This window comes from Malus sylvestris, chromosome 16, assembly GCF_916048215.2.
Source record: "Malus sylvestris chromosome 16, drMalSylv7.2, whole genome shotgun sequence".
In the NCBI taxonomy this organism is placed as follows: domain Eukaryota; kingdom Viridiplantae; phylum Streptophyta; class Magnoliopsida; order Rosales; family Rosaceae; genus Malus; species Malus sylvestris.
In genome coordinates, this window is record NC_062275.1 from 7,121,256 (window position 1) to 7,143,221 (window position 21,966).

At 37.6% G+C, this 21,966-nt stretch overlaps 4 protein-coding genes across 9 annotated transcripts; 2 read left to right on the forward strand and 2 right to left on the reverse strand.

The window, feature by feature from the left end:
• Positions 1–1,548: 1,548 nt before the first annotated feature.
• LOC126607597 (ultraviolet-B receptor UVR8-like) lies at positions 1,549–5,353 on the reverse strand. Of its 6 annotated transcripts, none has more exons than XM_050275257.1 (7): positions 5,064–5,353; positions 4,306–4,348; positions 3,888–4,163; positions 3,449–3,798; positions 2,938–3,339; positions 2,443–2,827; positions 1,549–2,094 (listed from the first exon to the last, which is right to left on the reverse strand). In XM_050275257.1, exons 3-7 carry the CDS (start codon positions 4,110–4,112, stop codon positions 1,852–1,854), a joined length of 1,605 nt encoding a protein of 534 aa, XP_050131214.1. In that variant the 5' UTR covers positions 4,113–4,163; positions 4,306–4,348; positions 5,064–5,353; the 3' UTR covers positions 1,549–1,851. The 6 variants fall into 6 exon arrangements, with proteins under 6 accessions (XP_050131214.1, XP_050131217.1, XP_050131218.1 ...); XM_050275260.1 differs by having other exon boundaries at positions 4,280–4,348; XM_050275261.1 differs by lacking the exon at positions 4,306–4,348 and adding an exon at positions 4,377–4,462.
• Positions 5,354–12,190: 6,837 nt separating this feature from the next.
• Positions 12,191–15,716, reverse strand: LOC126607705 (ALBINO3-like protein 1, chloroplastic). The gene is made up of 9 exons (XM_050275411.1): positions 15,016–15,716; positions 14,843–14,903; positions 14,684–14,757; positions 14,469–14,573; positions 14,008–14,121; positions 13,754–13,857; positions 13,379–13,585; positions 12,921–13,297; positions 12,191–12,659 (listed from the first exon to the last, which is right to left on the reverse strand). Exons 1-9 carry the CDS (start codon positions 15,544–15,546, stop codon positions 12,649–12,651), a joined length of 1,584 nt encoding a protein of 527 aa, XP_050131368.1. The 5' UTR covers positions 15,547–15,716; the 3' UTR covers positions 12,191–12,648.
• Positions 15,717–16,437: 721 nt separating this feature from the next.
• LOC126607706 (photosystem II core complex proteins psbY, chloroplastic-like) lies at positions 16,438–17,278 on the forward strand. Its single transcript, XM_050275413.1, has one exon. It carries the CDS (start codon positions 16,578–16,580, stop codon positions 17,175–17,177), a length of 600 nt encoding a protein of 199 aa, XP_050131370.1. The 5' UTR covers positions 16,438–16,577; the 3' UTR covers positions 17,178–17,278.
• Positions 17,279–20,698: 3,420 nt separating this feature from the next.
• On the forward strand, positions 20,699–21,920 carry LOC126608521 (uncharacterized). The gene has a single exon (XM_050276462.1). The coding sequence runs from the start codon at positions 20,999–21,001 to the stop codon at positions 21,821–21,823; it is 825 nt and encodes a 274-aa protein (XP_050132419.1). The 5' UTR covers positions 20,699–20,998; the 3' UTR covers positions 21,824–21,920.
• The last annotated feature ends 46 nt before the right edge of the window (positions 21,921–21,966 follow it).

Genomic DNA, 21,966 nt, shown 5'->3' on the forward strand with positions numbered 1-21,966 from the left:
TAAGTGTTTTCACAATTTATTTTAAATATTTAATTATATTACATTTAATTTCATAAATTAATTTCCTTTAATTTTTGTAATTATATTTTCTAGGTTCGTCAAGTGGAGAAATTGTATATGGAGAGTAGTTCGAAACCCCTTCAGTTTCAAAGTTGTTGGGAAATTTGTAAAGGGTGAGTGTTATTTGAAGATCCAGCTCAACATAGAGCTCCTACGCTGGTGTTCAGAACTGCATCCTTAGCTACAGATATGGATGAAGATGGATCTCCTACCATTCAACAAACAAGGGTAGAAAATCCGTCTTAGGGTGAAGGTTCCATACCTAGGGCTATGGGACGAAACAAGGCACGAAGGTTGAAGGAAAAGGGCAAGGTAAATGATGATTACGCCGCTCAACATGAAGTGGCGGCCTCATTGTGATTAATGGCGGAGCAAAATGACCTTGAGGCGGAAGAAAGGAAGTGTAGGCATGAAGAACGGGCCAAACAAATACAAGAAGAGATGGATGATAAAAATACGGAAATGAACACTTCGAATTACACTCCAATGAGTAAGGCCTATTTTGATAGGAAAAAAAAAAGAAATTATGACTCGGCGGCAATTGTTTACCTCTAACTATACTCCTACAATGGCGGATGATGAAGATGATGTTGATTATGATATTAAATTTAAGTTAATGTTGTTTTTAAATTTAATTTGTAGTTTTTAAATTTAATTTGTCGTTTTTAAATTTAAGTTGTAGTTTTTAAATATAAATTGTAGTTTTTAAATTTAAGTTATTGTTTTTAAATTTAAGTTGTTGTAGTTTTTAAATTTAAATAATAAATTATGTTTGGTTCTATGATCCTCGGTTGGAGACGATTTTTTGTGACAGGACTAAAACGAGCCCTATAGCCTTTTGGCCCTCGGTTGGAGATGGAGGCAAATATGACCATGTACTGTTCATTAAAATATTAATATCTTGGAGGTCAGATGGCTAAAACAAGTTCTGGCCAGCCCTCAGTTGGAGATGGCCTTAGTGAGCACCCTAACCCCACGGGTAGGTAGCAACTCTCTTGTTTGGGCCTCCAACTTCCTTTGCTTTGTGGGTTTTTTTAGCCATCATCATGCACAAGAAATCCTAAACAAACTTCCCTTCCCAATTCCTTAACCATCCAAATCCGGTAACGAAAATGGGTAATCATATCCAAGTTGACAGTCGATTCTCACCACTCCATTTTAATGCAAACAGGAACAAAATTTCCACACAAATGCTCAAATTTCCCATCACAAAAAAAACTTGCATGCAACTAGAACGTCAAGAGCAGATATTTCGAACCAATCATATGCTACTATTGCTATGTGAAAATGTTAAAACAATGACACAGTAACGTCACAATTACATGTAAGTTTACCTCGTTCCCGACTAAAAACTTAGTTTAGTGACCCAAGTGGACAGTGGCCCCTACAATTAACAAAGACAGTGACCCATGTGTACTTGTGTATCACAATGCTTAAAGAAAAAGGGAAAGTGATGCATGAACATCTTTCACTTTTCACCCCAGCAAATAAATCATAAATTTAATTTTGAGATGAAATAAGTCATGAAATGAACCTTGACAAATGTATCATCAGCTATCAACAACTACTTGAAGCCTAAGAGCAAGCCAAATTTTCAGAGATATAAACAACCACTTGGCAATCTGTTTTAAGCCCCTATTAACCTAATAAACTTGAAACTTCACAATTCTTTGTTTCTATGTACACAATAGACATGGAAATGCAAACGTCAAATGCAATGAGTTATGATGGTAAATTAGAGGATATAGAGCATTAGGGTGTGGCCGGGAAAGCCGGCGATATCGATGAACTCTATCTGAGATCAATATCGACCAGCTCTGGCTTTCCCCTTTCGGTCTGGTTGGCAACCAGTTCAATGCCTAGTTGCCCTTTGTCTCCCGCTCCAAATGCGTATAGCTTCCCTGACTCGGTGAGTGCAAAAGTGTGGGCGTTCCAGTATATGGAGTTGGTGAGGCTGATCTGTACAACCCGCTCGTTCACTTGCTTCAGTGATGTCACTAGCTCTGGTGCCAACACATTTGCATGCCTATTTCCCTGTAAGACACGCAACACACGAACGAGATTCAGAAACTTTGTTAGACTGGACGGCCTTTCATCCTATGCAATGCCCCAAACTGGTGAAAACAAATAACCGTTCACATAATACAACTCTGCAACAAGAAGCTTGTGAGTTATATCTACAAGGAAAACAGTGTCAAATATCTTTTAGGATGGTGAAGTCATTCTACTGATGAAAGATGATGTGCAGCAATTTGGTACCATTTTGGAACATGTAATTTGTGTTCACAAATTAATTTCATACATCGACTTTCTGCAATGTGAGTTAAGGAAACCAACTAAATTAAGATATGAAATACGAAATACAGCAGAAATAAACAAGACCTGTCCATCGGCGGCAGTACTATGTCCAAGACTAGCTGATTCTCCGCAACCAAATGAGTACACATCACCGTCATCTGAGACCACAAAGGTTGTGTAATCCCCTGTAGCAACGTGCACCGCTTTCACGTGGCTCAATGCTTCCACAACCTTAGGAACTGATTCACATTCTTCATTCCCGTGACCCAAGCAGCCATAACGGCCCCAACCCCAAGTGCAGACGCGTCCATCCTGCCCCACCACAGCGGCATGCCAAGCACCAGCAGCAACCACCATCGGCTGAAGGTTCAAAACCTGAAATTGTTCAATAAGTCGGGGGTGCTTCTCATCAGTTCTTAACCCATGTCCAAGCTTCCCTCCCAAGCCACAGCCAACAGAGTAAACTGACCTGAAAGGTATCGAGATCACACAAATGAGCAATGCTAATCTTCATATAAGATTTAATGCAAATACTACAATAACAAAAACTGTTTCAGGATGAAGACAGACAATCCTTACATGCCATTAGGTTGACAAGCCAGAGCAAGAAGGTAGCAGTATCCAGCTGCAATTTGCACCACAGGTACATTCTCAAGTGCTCCCAATAAAGGATGAGGCTCAACATCAGTTGGCTCAGTTTGGTGACCGAGTTTGGCATCGTTGCCCCAGGAAAATGTATACACCCTGCCCTCTCTTGACAACACAGCCGTGAAGAAATTTCCTATTGCAGCTTGTACCACAAATATGTCTTTCAAAGACTCAACCAACTGTGGAGTAGTAACCAGCTTCGATCCTTGAACCCCGTACTCAGTTTCGCCAAAAGAGTCCTTTCCAAAGGCATAAACTTTCCCCGCATCACTGATCAGCATTGTCCTGCCAGCCCCAGCAGCTGCGTGAATAATTCGAATGCCTTGCAGAGATCTGCAACACAATGGAGTTCCATTAACTTTTCGTTTATGTCAACAATTTCTCTTTCCTTTTTCTTGCATTTTACAGATTCGGGTCAGAGAAGTGGTCAAGAGTTCGCAACCTGATTGGCTGAGGCCGGTATTCCTCTTCAGTTGTGCCATGTCCAAGCTGTCCTGAGCTGTTTGAGCCAAATGAGTAGACAGATCCTTTTGAAGTCACAGCAATGCTGTGACCGGGCCCTGCTATTGCCTGCGATTTCTCCCTTCGGAAACATGCCTCTCCAGCCAACAAAAACCTCAGAACAAGTTTCCATGAACCCCCACATCTTTGCTTCAATTCTTGACGCTGTTCGGCTGTCATTGGCTTAAATATAGCTCTTTTTTGGCACATGTCCAGAGCAGCAAGCTCCGATATGGACAATTCAAAGTCAGGAGCAAAGTGTGCAGGCTGCCTAAAAAAGGAACATGTTGCCTGCAACAAACACACAGCCAAATATAAACCAGAAGCATTATAACTTAAAATGCCGCTGCATTACCAAAATAAAGAAAAATGTCACTTGCCTCTAACTTTGAAAGGTCTTGAGGATCCAAATTGCAGGCAGTAAGGACATGGAGGACAATGGAGGGGTTTGCAGCTAAAGGGAACTCTCCGGGGGTGGAGGTCCCGAAGCAATGGCGTTGCCGCCTTTCAAATGTTGGTACAGGAGTGGCAACAATAGTGGTAATTGGCTGGTCAGGAATGTTATGGTATTGTATAGTGGGGGTTCCGCTCGCAGTGGCATCCATTTGGCACTGCCAAAATTTCACAGTGGCCAAGCTTTGCAAAGTTCTAAATTGCTGAAAATTATGAAATATTGGGACAACAATTACTACATTACTCCTCTCAATTATCCAACATTACATTAGCATCTAAAGTTTTAAAACTTCAATAAGTTCCTGCAAATTTTATTCACCGGAGAATCTACGCGGCGGTATCTACCTCGAAAATTATGTCATTGATCAACAACTTCAAGTCTCAAAACCTACAAATAGAAAGAAAAAAATACATACCTATAAAACCTCGTTATATGACAGCAAGTACAAGAACATAAAATGCAACAAGTTATCTCCAATAAACATGTCATGGCATCAAACATCTGCAAAATTCGACAAACCAGAAAAATTCACAACCCGATCATTTGATCACAGTTCGATCAGAACAAAAACCGAAAATTTTCGGACTTTCCGAATCAAGAGGAGTTAACAAAGAAACCCAAAACCTTAAAACAGTAAAACAAACTTGAGGAACACTAAAAGATGGAGACTTTGAAGGGAAGAATACCAGTCTTCTATGAATGGATATTCCAACCGGCAAAAGACATCCGAATAAAGGAAAGAATTTTGACATCAAAACATAAAATATAATCCAGGTAAACTGGTTTTTACTGACACGGGTCAGATTAACCCGATCAAAATTAACTTCCATATTTTTAATATAAATAACAGGGGCTGCAGATACAAGCAAACTTTTTTGCCAATAATTATCCAGAAAAATCAAAGCTTTTGACAAACCCAGATCAGAAAATCATCGGAGAAATCAAAAAACCATTCACAAAAACTTGATCAAACACCAAAAGTAATCGAAGAGACAAAGAATCCAGCAGAAACAGAACACAATCACATGCTCAACAAGCTTTGTCAATTCTACATTACGATCGACACAGATCGAGACCCAACAACTAGGAAACGAAGAATTACATATCGGAGCAACCCAAGATTCCTGAAAACCCATCATCAGCATCCGTCGACAAATTGGCAGAGAAATTGACGTTTTTTTCTCAGACAAAAACAGCAAAAATTGGATCAAATGAAAGAGCAGAGAAGTGGGGTTGTGATCAAAAGGCAGAGAGTGGGATGGGATATTTCTCAAACGATTTTGAGAGATAAAAAGGAAGGGGAATTTTGGTTTTCGTTGTTTTTTTCAATGGGGGATTTCAGGAGGTGACTCTCTTCCCTTTTATCTCTCTTATGAGCTTTGGGTGGTGATGAAGCTTTTCTAGTTACTATAAATTTGTAGTATGCTCATTCCTACACGTCACCTTCTTCCTCTTGACTACGGAGATGGTAAAACTCCAACTAATTTAATCACCTCCTAATATCCTTATGGTTTTACGAAAACCAAGGTGAAAACCATCACGAACCAGATAGGAATCCTTTTTATAATTTTTATAATTTAATTTTTATTTTTATTGAAATTATTTTAAAGTCCAGTCGGTTGCATTAGACACGAATGATGACAATTTAAAATTATTTGGTTCTTGTTTGAGATGTTTTGGAGTCAAATTAGTTGAGAGGGTACAGTATGTTTTCTCCCAAGTCCAAGATAATTAGGGCTGTAATTTTATCCTTTTTAATTGTAGTCTAGCATTAGCATTACCACTTCACTTAATACGTAAGGTATCGCATAGATCCGCCCCGACTTGCCGGTCTAAGATTCGATTGTCCACCCCTAATTACATGTGTATTGGATGAGCTACAATTCATTTTTTCAATAGCTATTCACAACTAACACGTATAAAACGTTTGGTAAATGCGTGTTTTAAATTGAAACTTAATGTAAAGACACGGAATTCTTGAGTAACGTTATTTGACTTAGCATTCTACATCATGGTCTTCCATTTCATTTTTTATTTTTTTGAGGTAACATGGTATTTAACAAAATGAAAGCTAAGACATTTAGTTCAGGAAAACAAATTAAGATTTAGTTGACTGCAGAGGGGATATATAAGCATGGTAGTTAACAAAGTGAGAGCTGTAAGTTGTAACAAGCCAGGGTTTGTGTGTTTGCGGGGGGACCAGATCAAAAAGCTATAATGTTACTACTCGTGAAAGTTATTCTCCAACGCATGATTTGATTTGGCAATGTAAGAACTGTATAAAACCACGAGGCTAAAGGGTTGGCAAGGTCCATACGTACCTATGATATCTCACACTCAGAGCTTGCTTCATCTCCACTTTTGTTCTCTTTTTTGTTTCAATGAAAATCATGCAGTTTGCCCCGGTTTTGGAGATGAAAATCATGCAGTTTGCTACGGTATCGGAGATGGAATTTGCATGCAATTAGGACGTTTAGGTAGTTAATAAGTTAAAACACATAACGAGGTATAATAAGTTTAACATACCGCTATTTTAATTTGCGGTTTAATTACATATAAGTTTCTCTAATCAAGTAGACTATTCATAACAGTATAATTCATATATACTTGAGTTCTACGGTTCCTTGAAACTAGTTGAACTCAAATAAAACTGGTCCCAATGCATTACGTCTTGGTGCTAATCTACCTAGCACATGACCCTCACCTGTGCTTCAATAATGAAGTAGTAATATATTACAAATTAAAAAAATATAAAAACACCTAACGGTATGTTTTGCACAAAAATATTTTAAAAATTCAATGGGAAAAAAAAAAAAAAACCTCTTTCTTTTGTTCACCTGTTCGTGCTCTAACTGACCATTAATGTAGAATCATTTCCACATTATAAAGTCAAATTTCTAAGTTATTAGGTTTGAAATGTTTTTTTTAAGCGTAATGTTAGGAAGATGTTAGTGACACTCCAAACGTGTCCTTCCTCACTCATCATAAATATGTATTTTTTTCTAAATATAAAAAATTAACAGTGCAGAATAACCTTTTGAGGGCATGAATAATATTAAGAACTTATACGTAAAATGTCCTATATGAAAGGACATAATTGAAGAGATCAACAATTCTAAAATACCTAAGATATTTTATATTTAGAAAGAAATCAAAGAATGAAAACTACAGCTTGCCCAGTTTGACAGAATTCTTTGTATTGAGTGTCATTACACCCCATATTTTCTGTCAAGGACTAGTGTAGCTGGTATAAATTATCTTCAAAATTGTAAATCGATTTATGAACATGAAGTTTCATCATAAAATTAATTGGCAATATAAAGAGTAATTCAACTTATAAGCCGATGCAAGATTACTCCTTCTATCAATGTGAGATTCATTATCAAAACATACCTTCAAAGAAATTTTCAAATCAAACACGTAAAAACCACAAACGGGATAACGTGAAGCACGTGTGGTCGTTGGGCTTCACACGTAAGACAATTTGTTCTAATACCATAAAACAGTTGATATGGCACCGTAAAACTAATTAAAATAATATGGAAATTAAAATCAAAGTAATGAGCTTTGAAGAATTATCGAAACAATTGGGTGCTCTATTTGATTTATGAAATTAAGGGATGATCCAAAAACTTAAATTACAAGAATATGCTAATCGAATATTTTTTTTAAAGATAAAAGAGATGGTCCTTTTTTATTTTACTTCCTCAAAAGTTGTATAGAGTGAGGTTGAAATGATCTTCGTCGTTCGAAAGCAACGTGAATGGGATCTGTCGATCAACGAGGCAGGTGCTGGAGGGACACACATGCAATCGAGTTAGCTGTCGAAAATAGGAGGAAACATCAAACATAGGCCTTCATCATGCATGCAACTTGTATCGACGACACAAAAACCGTCTAGCATGTTCAAGACTTGCATAAAAATGGAACCCAATTTCCATCATGCAAAAAAGTTAAAAAGCTTAAAATCATAGTTTTTCCTTTTGATCTCCATTAATTAGTGTGCCAACTGTAATTATTAATATTATCTTTACATACAACGTTATTCTTTGTAATTGAAGTACTATGAGGGTGCGTTTGTTACATTAGACTATCTTGGACTGGACTAGCTTTAGGGACTAAGCTGGACTGGCTTAAATTAGACTAAGCTAGATTAACTTAGTGAAGCGTTTGGTGCAGTGTTGGACTAAAAAGCTGGACAATAACAAATATATTTTTAACTAATATTTTATTAATATTTTATATTATTTAATACATATTTAGTAATATTTTATTACTACCACTATCTTTTTTTTTTAGAAACCACCCATCCCCATTCCTGATTATTTTCCACTAATCTTCCCATTTCTTTCCAAGTTTGCTCCGTCCCTCTCCCTCTGTTTCTTCTTCTTTCTTCTTCACCCCTCTCTCTCTCTCCATCTTCACCTCCATCTTTTTCTTCCTATTTCTCTCTGCTCATCTCCCTCTTTTCTTCCTAATTTTTCTAGGACCCAATTGGCAAATCAGAACCCATTCAGAGTCTGGGTCATTTGGGTATTCATGGGTCTGCTTCTCCAGCGTCAATAGCAAAGGTCTGCGATCAGGGAGTCTGGACTAGGTGGAGTGTGAGCAGAGTTGCTGAGCGTTTCAGATGCACAACGATTTTGTATTTTTTTCCACTTTTTTGTTCTGAATTTTGGATTTGGATCTAGTTTTGAAAATGGAAATATTGCAGAAATTTTTGCCTTTTGTTTCCAATTTTGTGGGATCTGGGTTTGAAAATGGTAAATGATAGGGGCGAAGCAGGGCAGAGTTTGTATATGGGACCTAGGTTCCACATCTTGTGAGTAACAAGTTGATGGGAGGGCGAAGCGAGGAGGAACGAAGCAGGAGGAGTTGGGCTTAGCAATCCTGCCTATTTCGGGGGTCTCGCTAAGACCCCCTAGCGAACTACTTAGTCCCGTTTAGTCAGGGCGAGTGTCATTAAAACTTGTCCCAATTTGTATCACACACGGGACTAGACTCCCACTTAGTCTAGTCCAGTCTAGTGAATGCTAGTGAGTGCAAACAAACACACCCTGAAAGTCTATTTAATAACCTTTTTTTTTGTAGTGTTTGGTTCGGAGAGATGAAGAAGAGTAAATGATGGATGATATGAAAGATGTAGAAAAAGCATATAAGGAAACACATAAAAAATAGCAACTAAAAACCAACATACCAAAAACAATTTTAAATTGTTTTCACTTTTCATTTTTTTATTTTCATTCCTTATTTCTTTTTCTTTTCCCTCTCTTCCATCATTCTTCTCCCTCTCTCATTTGTGCCATATACTTTCTTTGAATCTCAAGGATATCAAACTTAAATAAAAAAATTAAAAACAAAATAGTTCTCATAAGAACCCTAATTTACTATTTTCTTTTCTAGTTTTCCCTTTACCGAGTAGGTTTACACGGGACTTTCTCCTTCAAATCCCTTTGCATCCTTTTCAACATGAGATCATATATGTCACTGAAAATAAATGTGTTCTACTCCACAAACCCTTTTAGCTAACTTAATTAACATTTAAAACAGTCATTGTCACTCTAAATAAGTCATTATACGCACTATGTTATTACAAATAACTTATATTAACTACTTTCTAAAGCATATTTTTGTACGGTAATAATAAAAAAGTATATGTCATAAACTTACCAGGGCGAAGTCCATATATATATATATATATATTTAGTAATATATTTCTGTAAATGGGACTTTAATAAGTCCCAAATAAATTTCCCTGTAACATATGATAATATTGATGTTGAAAAGGTATAGGAAATCGAAGTGGCCAATAATTAAGTGTCTGATTATCTGAATACAATTCGGTAGATCAATATCGAAAACAAAGGTACTATGGATGCTTTTGAGGGGAAGATCCAAAACAACGGTGATGCAGGCATGGATCAGCTTCATCATCAACATCATTATTAGCAAGATTTCAATGTCGACACGAATTAAAAATGCATGCAGTAATTAGTATATTTATATATTTACATGACACTTGTGAAACAGACAGCCGCTGCTGCTGCACCATCTGTCGTTTTGTTAATGTACTCATCATTTGTTTAATATAATCATTTCATATTATTTTTCATGTCCACCTTGTAGCTCGCTAGGGTTGCTGGATCTAAGGTGTAATATTTCTCTAAGATCCTTCCACGATTACGTTACGCACAAACTTGAAAACTATTGCTTGATGAGTGTGGTTAAAGTTGATCTGCCCGGCCAAAATTAAAAAAGTTTCTCACTGTTCTAACATCTAAGAGATGATTTGTCATGTAAAATACTATATCATCAATAACATTTAACGCAATCAAATATATCAAAATATAATATTAAAAATTCATTTTTCATTGCACCCAAATTCTTTATAATAAAACTCAAAGATTTGTCGGACTATAAAGACAGTTAAATCGATATAATGTAAACGTAACTAGTAGTAGTCGTGGGCTCTATTCTGAAATATTCTTAACAAGAATGCCTGACCAAACCAAGTCAAGCTTCATTTCCAAACCAACGTTAGAGCCAGATAGCTACATGGGATGATAATTAACGATTGCATAATTTGCATTAATATGATTAAACTCCTTTAATTTGACAAATTAGTTTCCAAAGCTTTTGCGACATATATGCACGGCAGACAAAATGAAAATGCGTGCCATGCACTTGATCTGCATGCGTCTGCACTCTGCACTGCAGGCTGCCAGCCTACTTACATCCTTCGGCTGCATGCATGCCATTGCTGATAAGAAAAGTTCCAGACTTTTTTTTGCGCATGAATCATGCACGCATGTGAATTTGAGTGTTTGTAAATTTTTCACTAATCTTGGAATTTTTTTGGACATATTATTTACACGAAGAGAATGAGGGATGGTGTGAAGCCTCATAATAGGCTGACAACGTGGTTTAAATTTTCATTTGGTAAAAATCAAACTTAAGATCTCTGATTTACAAATGAAAAAGAATATAACTAAACTATAGTACTAAACCGATAATATTGCATTTAAGTCTTTTCACTTTTATCAAATGCCATGGGTCAAATTATTCATCACATAAATATAACATCTAGTCAACTTTTAATTTCGACGAATTGTGTTCTCAACTCTCACTGATCACTAATTAAGCAGCATTATTTTGCAACTAATTATAATGCTATCGTTAAATTATCAATTAATTGTAGCATGATCTAACACTATCAAGTTCAGGTGAGAAATAATTAACTTCTTTCCTCCTTTTTTATTTGGGTCAATGAAATCAACTCCTTTCAAATGCCATCAATTATTGTCCTGCTGACAAACTCGCTAACACACTCAAGTTCAGGAGAAAAATAATCTCAATGACACACTTGACACTGACATGTGAATTGCATGTAATAAAATTATACTTAAAAAAAAAAATAGAACAAGCTTGTACTTCAAAATTATACTTAAAAAAAAAATAGAACAAGCTTGTACTTCAAAATAATTTGAAGTACAAGCTTGTTCTATTTTTTTTTTAAGTATAATTTTATTACATGCAATTCACATTGTATATATAATTATATATGTATATAGATATATAGAGTATCTTATTTATCTTCTTTTAAGGAGTATATAGTATTTTAAAATAAGATTTTATTTATGTAAAATGCATCTTTTTAACGCAAACTAGTCTTTAAGAAAATTGATATATTTTTACTAAAAACAAATGTTGACAAATAAAGTTACTCGTGTAAATAAGTAACTATAAAATAACTACTGAGGGTAACTCTGAAACAATAAAATAAAAATCCATAGGATAACATTAAGACATAAAAAAGTTTAGGTTAAGATATTATTGAGTATAAAGAAGAGAATTAGCTTCAATTTAACGAGTTAAATATTACCCTTTTCTAATTGAAGAAACATTATTGTAGGTTACCTTCTATGCGTACGCTAAGGTAATAAACACATATACGTTAACTACTGGCTGCACATGTCTCCCGCTAAACACTGTCTACGCCTATACATGTATGTCTCAAAATACCATACAAGGCGACGCACACCATTGACGAAGAAAATATGTCATAGCACAAGTTGAATACAATCGTGACTGAACTGGCGACACCCAAGAAATAATCAATCCAATTGAAGGGAACTAGGAGACCATAAAAAACCAAGCAGGAAACCAGCTGAGAACAGTTGGTGTGCAAAAAAAATAAATAAACAAACAGGTACAGAGCTACACAAGGAATTTAACCAGCTGAAATTTTATATCATTTATTGGTTAGTTTTGTGGTGACACAATGAGCAATAAAAAAATCTCTAAGAACATCTCCATAAATCTCCTATCCATTTTCCCTCTTCTCACCTAATATAACAAAAAAATAAAGAAAAAATTGTTGCATAGATCATACACGCATTCGAAAACTTCCAGCTACAAAGCAGAACCTCAAAATCTTCTCGTTGATCCTACTCGTCGGTCTTGGATATGATGTAATATACACCCAGTGATTGCTTTTTAGAATGTTCAGCCTGCTTCCCATTTTCTATTTTGACAAATATATAACTAGCCTTGTCAATCTGATTAACTTGACTAACCAGTACTGTCGCAATGCTTACACTCTGGTTGGTTGGTCACTCCCCTCTCACTTGATGTGTGCTTTCTCCAGAACCTTTTTTTTATCCATAGTGGCCGTGGGAGTTTGTACATCAACTGCTTCCTGAAAATCAAGAAAAAATTTGCAGTTGCTAATCAGAAGGCAAGTCAAAATAATTCAAGCATACATCGATTAAGTTTACTAGAGCCCTTTTTCTTTTCCTTAAGTCAAACGATTGTATTACGGAGAATAAATTTCAATCAGAAGCCGCCTAAACTATTTGTTCAATTTGTTCTTGTCTAAATCTTCTTTATTATACCCTAGTAACCCTACACATTAACAAAGAAAGCGCTAACTGCAAATATCAAAGCACAACCAGGATACCTTTGTCACCTAGACTTCCATTCAACTTCTGCTCATCCCTCCTATCAACCTCAAGATCAGTAGAAACTTCACTGTTTTCCATCTGAAACGTGGACGCTTTGTTGTGGTCTTCTTCCGTGTCCTGTATAGACTGATCACCATTCACAGAAACTCTAACATCAGAGGAATTATAAGTTGTGGTCTGAGATTGATTTTCTTCACTCTTGTCAACAACTAATCCAACTTTAACTCCATTTCCATTCTCATGTAATCTGGTTTCTCCCTCATGTCTGTCATTAGTTATTTGAGTCACTTTTGCTGCAGCCTCTTCAGCTTTCCTCTTTTCTTCTTCTCTTTGTTGTTTCTTTCGTGCTTCTTGCTCCTTTATCATTTTAAATCTGGAATATCACAAACTATTAGGAACATAAACACTATATGTACAGAAAAAACATAGAGAAATGACAGGAAAGACCATTTACCTTTCACCAGGTCGTAGACCCTCTGGCGTCAACTTTTCTTCTCGTTTGGTATCCTTTGGTATTGATTTTAATTCAGAGACAGACTTCAGAATTTGGGGTTCATCTTCCTTGATAATGTTATCACTTAATTGAGTAATTGGATTTTTCGCACCCCCAAATTTCTGAAGCCATACTGATTGTGCTGTGGTCAGTATGTTATTTGTGAACCTGCACACACGTATATGAAATATGTAAGATAACATAGGGAAGACTATCACCAAAATGGAAAGTTACCAGTGTCGTTCTAATGCAGATTAATGATTCACTAGAATTTGAAAAATACAAATAAAAACTTCTATGGTGTTCATAGAACAAAAGGGTTTTACATCTGCTCACCAATAGAGACTTAGACCAGAAGGCACTGATAGAGAAAAATAACCAATAATCAAAGGAAGAAACTTGGTAATTGCTTGAGAACTCTTCATGTTTGGATCGTTGCTCTGAAAAAAAGGATACCACATGAAAAGAATGAGTAATTGTAAATCTGGCTCAAACAAGAAATCCCAGTACCAAAGAAGGTCAGACATAGAAGTGCTAGTGAACTTTATCTAACCAAGGTTTGGACCAGGGAACTGAGTCAAATGACTGACCTGTGGCTGTGTTGATTGCATAATTTGAACAGATATGTACTGTGAGATAACCAGCAAAACAGGCAGTGCAAGATATGCCAGCGTGTCTGACCATCCAAGGGGTGGATGACCATCCTGAAAATTTATAAGAAACCAAAAGTGAAAATGAGATCCACAAACCATAGGTGGGTCGTAATTATATATCTAGTAAAGCAAACATCAGAACGATCCAAATTTCAAGCGAATACAAAATCTCCACAAAAACAATAAATAAAGACATTTAAGAGTAGAAAACTGGAAACAAAAATAGAGAGCAATTTGAGATTTGCGTAAGTGTTGAGTCTGAACTAGATAGCTACATAATTTCGAGGAAAAAAATTGTAAGGCTTGCATAGAATCCAAGTTAAAAAGATTTTTTGTTAATCAGGGCAATAAACAGAGATAAAGGGAGAGTTTTAGCTTGAAGGTGAAGAAACACCCACTACAAATGGAAAAAGCCAGGAGATGCCACTTCCATTTTGTCGAGCAGCAACCGTTGTAGGACCAGCCAAGGAGGGTATCCAGAAGAAGCCTTCTGTAAGGAGTCCCTTTATATAGAAATGCACACACTTAATAAGAGCTCGGAGTGATTATAAAGCATAAATAAATAACAGGAGGTTACTAAAAACCAATTAACACGAATACGAGAGGATGGTACCTCATTTGCCACATTTGAAAGAGCTCTATATAACCCAATCCACACTGGGATTGTTGCAAGTGTAGGCAAACATCCTGGCGCAAAACGAAGCGAAAAACCAAGAAGGATAAGATATATAATCAAATTGGAGGTTAGAAGAGTTTTGTAATTAGCTTATACCTGCCAAAGGGTTTATGCCTGCTAACTTGTATAATCGAGCAATTTCGAGTTGAATTCTCTCCTACAAGTAAAAGTTTACAACTTGAGCTCATAAAAATCTAATTTTCAATAATTGATGAAATGGGTTTGATTAAATTAGGTGAAAGAAAGATGGGTATGCATTGCATTTGCACCTGATCCCCAGCATAGCGCTCTTGCACAGCTTTCACTTGAGGTTGCAAGGACCGCATAGCCATGGCGGACTCCACCTGCTTCTTGGTCAACGGGAAGGTAGCAGCTTTAACAAGAACGGTCAACAGTATGATTGCGAAGCCATAGGAGTACGGAACGTGCACAGCAGAAAGCCCATCTTTCAGAAACTTAAGAACGCTCTCGAGGTAATTGGTGATCCCAGAAAGCCAATCGCTGCTCTGTTTCGAAGTAGTCAAATTATCCGACGACGATGACGACACCGCCGCATCGGCCACCGTGTAAAGCAAGCTCTCGGCTTTACCGAACAGCTCCTTCAGCACAGCTCCGGCATCTTCCGGTTCGGGAATCAGACCGGGACCCAGGCCGAGCCGGGCCACCACGAGCGAGCCGCGGAGGAGGGGCTTGGAGTGGAGAAAGCCGTATAGGTGGTGGGTTCGTGGGAGGAGAGGGTTCGGGGGCTTGGGAGATGGGGCGAGGACTGTGCTGGGTCGAAACGACGATAAAGTGGCCATCTTTGGAGGGGTTTGGGAAGTCGGGAAATTTAGAAACCCTAAAAGCTTGAGCTGGAGCAAAGAGATGAGTGTGGGTTTTTAGCATCTCTTGCTCCGATTCATGCGATTGCGAATGTCTGGTTTTCCAATTTGACGGGACTCTTGGAAGTTGAGAGGGTGACCAAAATGGCAAAATATCAATTCAACGACTTGTCGTTTCCCTTTCACCTATTTGTTGAACTTATGAGTTTTGAGCTTTGTTTTTATTTTCCAAGAGTTTTGGGCTTTGTTGCCTCTCCTAAGATCTATTGGATGATAAGCACCTTCTTCTTGTTGATGGCAAAAGGCCAAGTTAGAGGTTCAATGGCTTGGGATAGGCCCATGGTATATTGTAATTATGGATTTATATGCTCTATTTCTTGATCATGTATTAGATTAATTAGGGAGTGGCTAATCCCGTACTCACTTTGTTTATGCTCTGTTATTGTTCTGATCAGGTATTAGATTGGTTAGGAGGTATTTGATCTCGTACTCACTCTTGCTACACTCTATTCTTGTCTTGATCCTGTATTATATTGATTAGGACGTAGCTGATCTCATATTCACTCATTTTGTACTCTAATTCTGACTCTTCTAACTCACGACTTCTCTTATTTCACATAACTAAATGTCATTGTAGATTTGATATATGCATATAGCCATGCATGTTTCCCGACTATTCTAGAGGCCAATTAGTGACAAAGAACTTAACACAATTTGTGGTTTAGCCATCAATAAACTCAAATTACAAGAAGTGATAAGAAATTGTAAATATGAGGTTCTTGTTACACCAATCACACTCTCTAGATAAGAAAAGAATCCACACACCCCATTTCTATTGGTTCCCACCCCCCTAACTTTGCTCCACATCTATATTTCCCACACTCGCCACTCCAAACCAACCATTGAATCCCATCTGATCTCACTTCCCTCTGCACTGCACACAACTGAAATCAAAGCAAAGCAAAGCAAACCAACCAATCCCAAGCTCTCCACAAGAAAACCCTAAACAAATGGCAGCGACCATGGCAACAATGGCAATAATCAATGCGAAGTGCTTGAGCTCCACCACCACCCCCAAAGTCGCCACCAAGCTAACCGCCGCAAAACCCATCTCCCTCCTCTCATTTCAAAACCTCCCAAAAGGCCTAACCCTCTCAAAACCCATTGAACTCTCCAACATGTCCCCTTCCCTCGCCGGCACCGCCATCGCCGGAGCCATCTTCTCCACCCTGAGCGCCTCCGACCCCGCCCTGGCCGCCCAGCAAGTCGCCCAAATCGCCGAAGGCGACAACCGCGGCCTCGCCCTCCTGCTGCCCATCATTCCCGCCATCGCTTGGGTTCTGTTCAACATTCTCCAACCGGCTCTCAACCAAATCAACCGCATGACAAACAAGAGCGTGGTCGTCGGGCTCGGGCTTGGTGGGTTGGCTGCGTCCGGGTTTGTCTCGACGCCCGAGGCGTCCGCCGGCGAAATAGCCATGATTGCTGCTGATGCCGCCGGTGACAACAGGGGGCAGCTGTTGCTGTTTGTGGTGGCTCCGGCGATTCTGTGGGTGCTGTACAACATTCTACAACCGGCTTTGAACCAAATCAACAGGATGAGGTCTTAGAGTGATGGGTTTTTTGTATAGGGTGCGATGGCACAATTGTTGATGAACTTGCGTGTAATTGCACTTTTGTGTTAATGGCATATTAATATGTGTCTATATAATCTGTTTATTCACTCGAGCAAAACGGAGTTTGAAGCTCATGAGTTTCCACGATAATGCATGGTCATGTTGTCACCAATTGTAATGTGCAATTGGGAGAGAAACATTATCGCCAATTTGATAACATTGTGTCCAATGTTTCAAATCAGTCAAATTATATCATGTGTTTTAATTTTTTAACTTAAAGATACACAATTAGCTAGTCATTTCGTAACAGTGACATTACAAGTGTAATGCAGTTGTTCTCTGCAGTTGGACATCTGCTAGGTGCTAGTTAATAGTCTAGTGAAAGATTAGTGTTTAAAGTCCTGGATTAGATTAGGCATCAACTCACATTTTAGCTTCGCCAAAAATATTTCGAACTTGATGCACTCTGAAGTCTCATGACTTTATGATTGATTCGTACAACGAACCTCAAACACAGGGTGGCCATATCTCATATATACTCAACAAAATGGGAAAAGAAAAGAAGTGAAGAACCAAGTAATAAGAATCGGATCAACTAGTCCCTCAAACACAAGGTGGCCATATGATTCCTAATTTTTAAGTATTTGATTACAGATTTCAAGGGAATGCTTATAATTTTTCTATTTATTACGTATAAGTAAACACAGAAAATAATTAAGAAGTGAAGTGATTCATTTTAGTAAACGCAGAAAAATGAAGAATCAAAATGACTCCCATTTCTATTACTCACAGGTACAAAATGAAAGTAATTATAATTTCTTCTACCGGTAAACATTGCCCTTAAAGGGTAAACGCATTAACAAACAACAGTTGAGAATCTGTGCTTGAATCTCCATATTCTCCTCTGACTCGTTTTTGGGCCGAACCACACCTAAAAAATCCCTATTCAAAGCAAGTAATAACCCGGTCCATAATGGTATTGTGGACAACCCAATCCCATCAACCAAAGGAATTCGGCCCAATAAAAAATGAAAATACTTGTGTCCCCCTCGTAGGGGACTTACTTGTCCCTCTATTTACGGTTAACAAACTTTTACCGTCCGAACATCATATATAGAACTATTCATTATCTTTATCATCACTTAAGGATTATATATATATAATGATTTGATTTGGAGATCCTGAGCCATTCATACGCATCAAACAAATGAACGGTTCATCCTAAAGATGCTACTTGTTACAAAACCGTTAATTGGTTTAACACGTATGGATGATTGTTTGCAGATATGACCTTTAATTAGTTGATGATAAAGTGAATGAACAGTTCCGACTATGATGTTCGGACGATAAAAGTTCGTTAATCGTAAGTGAGGGGCAAGTAAGTTCCCCAAGAGAAGGGGTTGGGACACAAGCATTATCCAAAAACAAAAGATTTTGTAAGAAGAATTAGGAAGTTTTCCCTACTATACATCAAAATTGCATATTTAAGTTCCACATTTAAGCAAGAGCTGTTAGATTATGTTATGTTTAGACGTGTAACTTAAATGTGTGCTTTTGATGTGCACTAGAAATTTTTATAAGAATTAGTCGGTATGATCCCAAACTTTATCTTTGAGTAACCTGCTAGACTTAATTAGCACATTTTGTACATCACATTTGTATCACTGCTCCGTCGATATAGGACTCACTAATACAAACAGGTCTCACATCGATGATATAGATCGTTTGGAAGTTCTTTCAAAATGATTAAAAGAACTTTTGTTGAAAGTATTTTTTGGGTTCCAAAAGCACTTAAAATGCATTTTGGAAGAAGCATCAGTTATGTGGTTCTTCTTGCAGGAAGCACTTCAAGTGATTTTTTAAGATTTCACTTGCATTTTACTAAGGAGTTGTTCTAAAACACTTTCATCAAAAATGATTTAGACATTTTAAAATCACTTCCAAAGACACCCTGAAGAAGTAGTATAGATATACATTGTAAAATTTGCTTATGCGATGTACAAAATGTAGTGACGATAACATTTTTTATTCTTTTGAGGCTTGTGTGGCACATGAAATGGAGGAGCCTGAGTGGTGTTCATCGCAACTAATCAAGATGGAAGACGTAGCTAGGCTTCAACAACAAGCAACAGATGTGATCACAGGTCACGGAAGCCATGCAACAATGTCAATATGCATATGCATATGTAACCAATGCAATGTTCATCACTTTGTTAACAAATATCAGGTCGATCGGGACTCCAGAATAATGCCACTTCGACTCGTGCTTGCGCACTTACACACCACTTTTCCCCTCTCTGGTTGGTCATAGTAAAGTTTTATATTAATCTTCTTTGTTTATTAATGATCTTCCTTATACTAGAGTTACTTTTTACATAATTAATTAACGCATAGTTTTGTGGCTGAGGCAACTGAGTGGTTGGTGCATTCCACAATTCCATTCATTATAATCTCCATTTTCTTTTGGAAAATGCTAGTAGATCATGTTTTTAGAGCATATTGTATAGACTACGTAATATGTTGATTAATGATTGAATTTTTCTAACAATTTAAAGAAGAAATCTAATTATAGACGGAGTCAATGAAGGTTCACTGGAGGCAGATGCCCCAACTTAAGTAATTTCTTGTTAAGCTACAGACTGTAGTTATATACATACATATATTATATTTGAAGAAAGTATATGTATCTAATATCAAGCAAACTCCTATATAAAATATAACATGAGCAAAAGTGCTCCTGTTTCATCATTCAAAAGAAAAACCCATTTCTCACCTCTCATTTATTAATATTTTTCTCTTCATTTTGCCACTTTCTATTACTACACATAAATTTTTGTAACATTGAAATTGTGATGAATCATCATTTGAAACCATCCTCATTTTCATATTAGGTACAAGTCATACCATAATAAGGTTTTGTTAGTTGTTTTCGGATTGCCCCCATTAGAAGAAATTTCTAACTCCGTCCCTAAATCTAACCATCACTTGCCACATTATGTAATCTACAAAAAATATGGTTTAAACATATGATCTCTCTAACATTACTCTTTCTTTTTTATTCATGCAAATAAGGACATGGTATTTAATAAAGGTCTTAGAGCTAAGAAGGAAGTTTAATATCATATAACTATTTACACTATCCATCTGTTATGTTCAAATAGCTTTAATTAATTAACTGGCTAACAAGGTTACAATGTTTTAACTTTTATACATGTCAATTTATTCTTTATTATATAATACATGCCATTATATGACTAATGACTTCCTCCTTAATCATGCTACATTAGTACATTGGGACCTTGGTCTCATCATTTTTTTTTTTGCCGAATTATATAATTGACTACCAATATATTTATTATTAGAATAATTTCTTATTAAATTGTTTGTTTAGTAATTTATATTATCAAACTGCGAATCTAAAAATAGGTTCCGTTGTATAGTTAAAATTTGCAGTCTGGTAACAAAACAAAAAACTTCTGTCTGGCAACGTAATTGATGTGAAGTTAGAGTTTTTCTTTTGAGTAAGTTTAGGGGACGTTAGTTTTAGTTACAATTTACCCTTTTAAAACGAGGAGTTCAGCTAGGAAACAAATACGATTGAGCGAATACATCTCTTTCCTTTTTGTTGCTGGAAACTTGGAAAATATATACATCTCCTTCCCCCTCCAACAAATTTATACAAAATAGATGCCTATATAATATAGGGTTCAAGGAATAGGAGGAAGAAGACACAAGCCGAAGAGAACTGACGGAGGTCCTTGAAGAGAGAAAGAGATATAGAGAGAGAAAGTGAGGGGAACTCATGCAGAGATAACATGAAACACAACATTCCGACTTTCAAATACTTGTTCCTCTCTCTCCTCCTCCTCAGTCTTCCCATTCTCCTTCTCGTCCTCCGTCTCCAACCCCACAACCTCCACAGGACGGCCGCTACCGCCGTCGCCACTACACACAATAACATCCTCCCGGTTATACAACCCGAATCCCAACAAGAAACAGAAACCAATACCTCATCCGGCAAAGACATCCGAATCCGACCAGGCTACACCTCCTACGAAGCCTACCTCGAGCGGCAGGTCAACAAAACCAACAACCCTAGGCTCCGCCAGTTATGGACCACCCGCGACTGGGACCGAAAAATCCAAGTCTTCTCCCAAGTCTTCCAACAAATGAAGCGCCAGAACCTCCTCACCAACGGCTCCAAGGCCCTCTGCATCGGGGCTAGAGTCGGCCAGGAAGTTGAGGCGTTGAAGCGAGTCGGGGTGTCCGACTCCGTCGGCATCGACCTCGTACCGTTCCCTCCGCTCGTGGTCAAGGGCGACTTCCACAACCAGCCATTTGGCGACGACACCTTCGACTTCGAGTTCTCGAACGTGTTCGACCACGCTCTGTACCCGCGGAAGTTCGTTTCCGAGATCGAACGGACGTTGAGGCCCGGCGGGGTCTGCGTTTTACACGTGGCAATCTCGCGGCGGACGGATAAGTACTCGGCGAATGATCTGTATAGTGTGAAGCCGTTGGTGGCAATGTTTCGGAGGAGTAAGTTGGTTCATGTCAAGGAGGTTGACGGTTTTGGTGCTAACACGGAGGTGGTTTTTCGGAAACGGCAAAAGGGGAGCCCATCCAACGGTCCCAGTTGATTGATATAAACCAATTGTCACTCTGCAAATATGTGCAATATAATTTCTTGTTTAATGGGAAAAAATTTATTCAAATCATGTTATTATTTGTGTATATGCATTCTTGCTTGAGCAATGATTTCCATCTAATATCTATTAGAGAA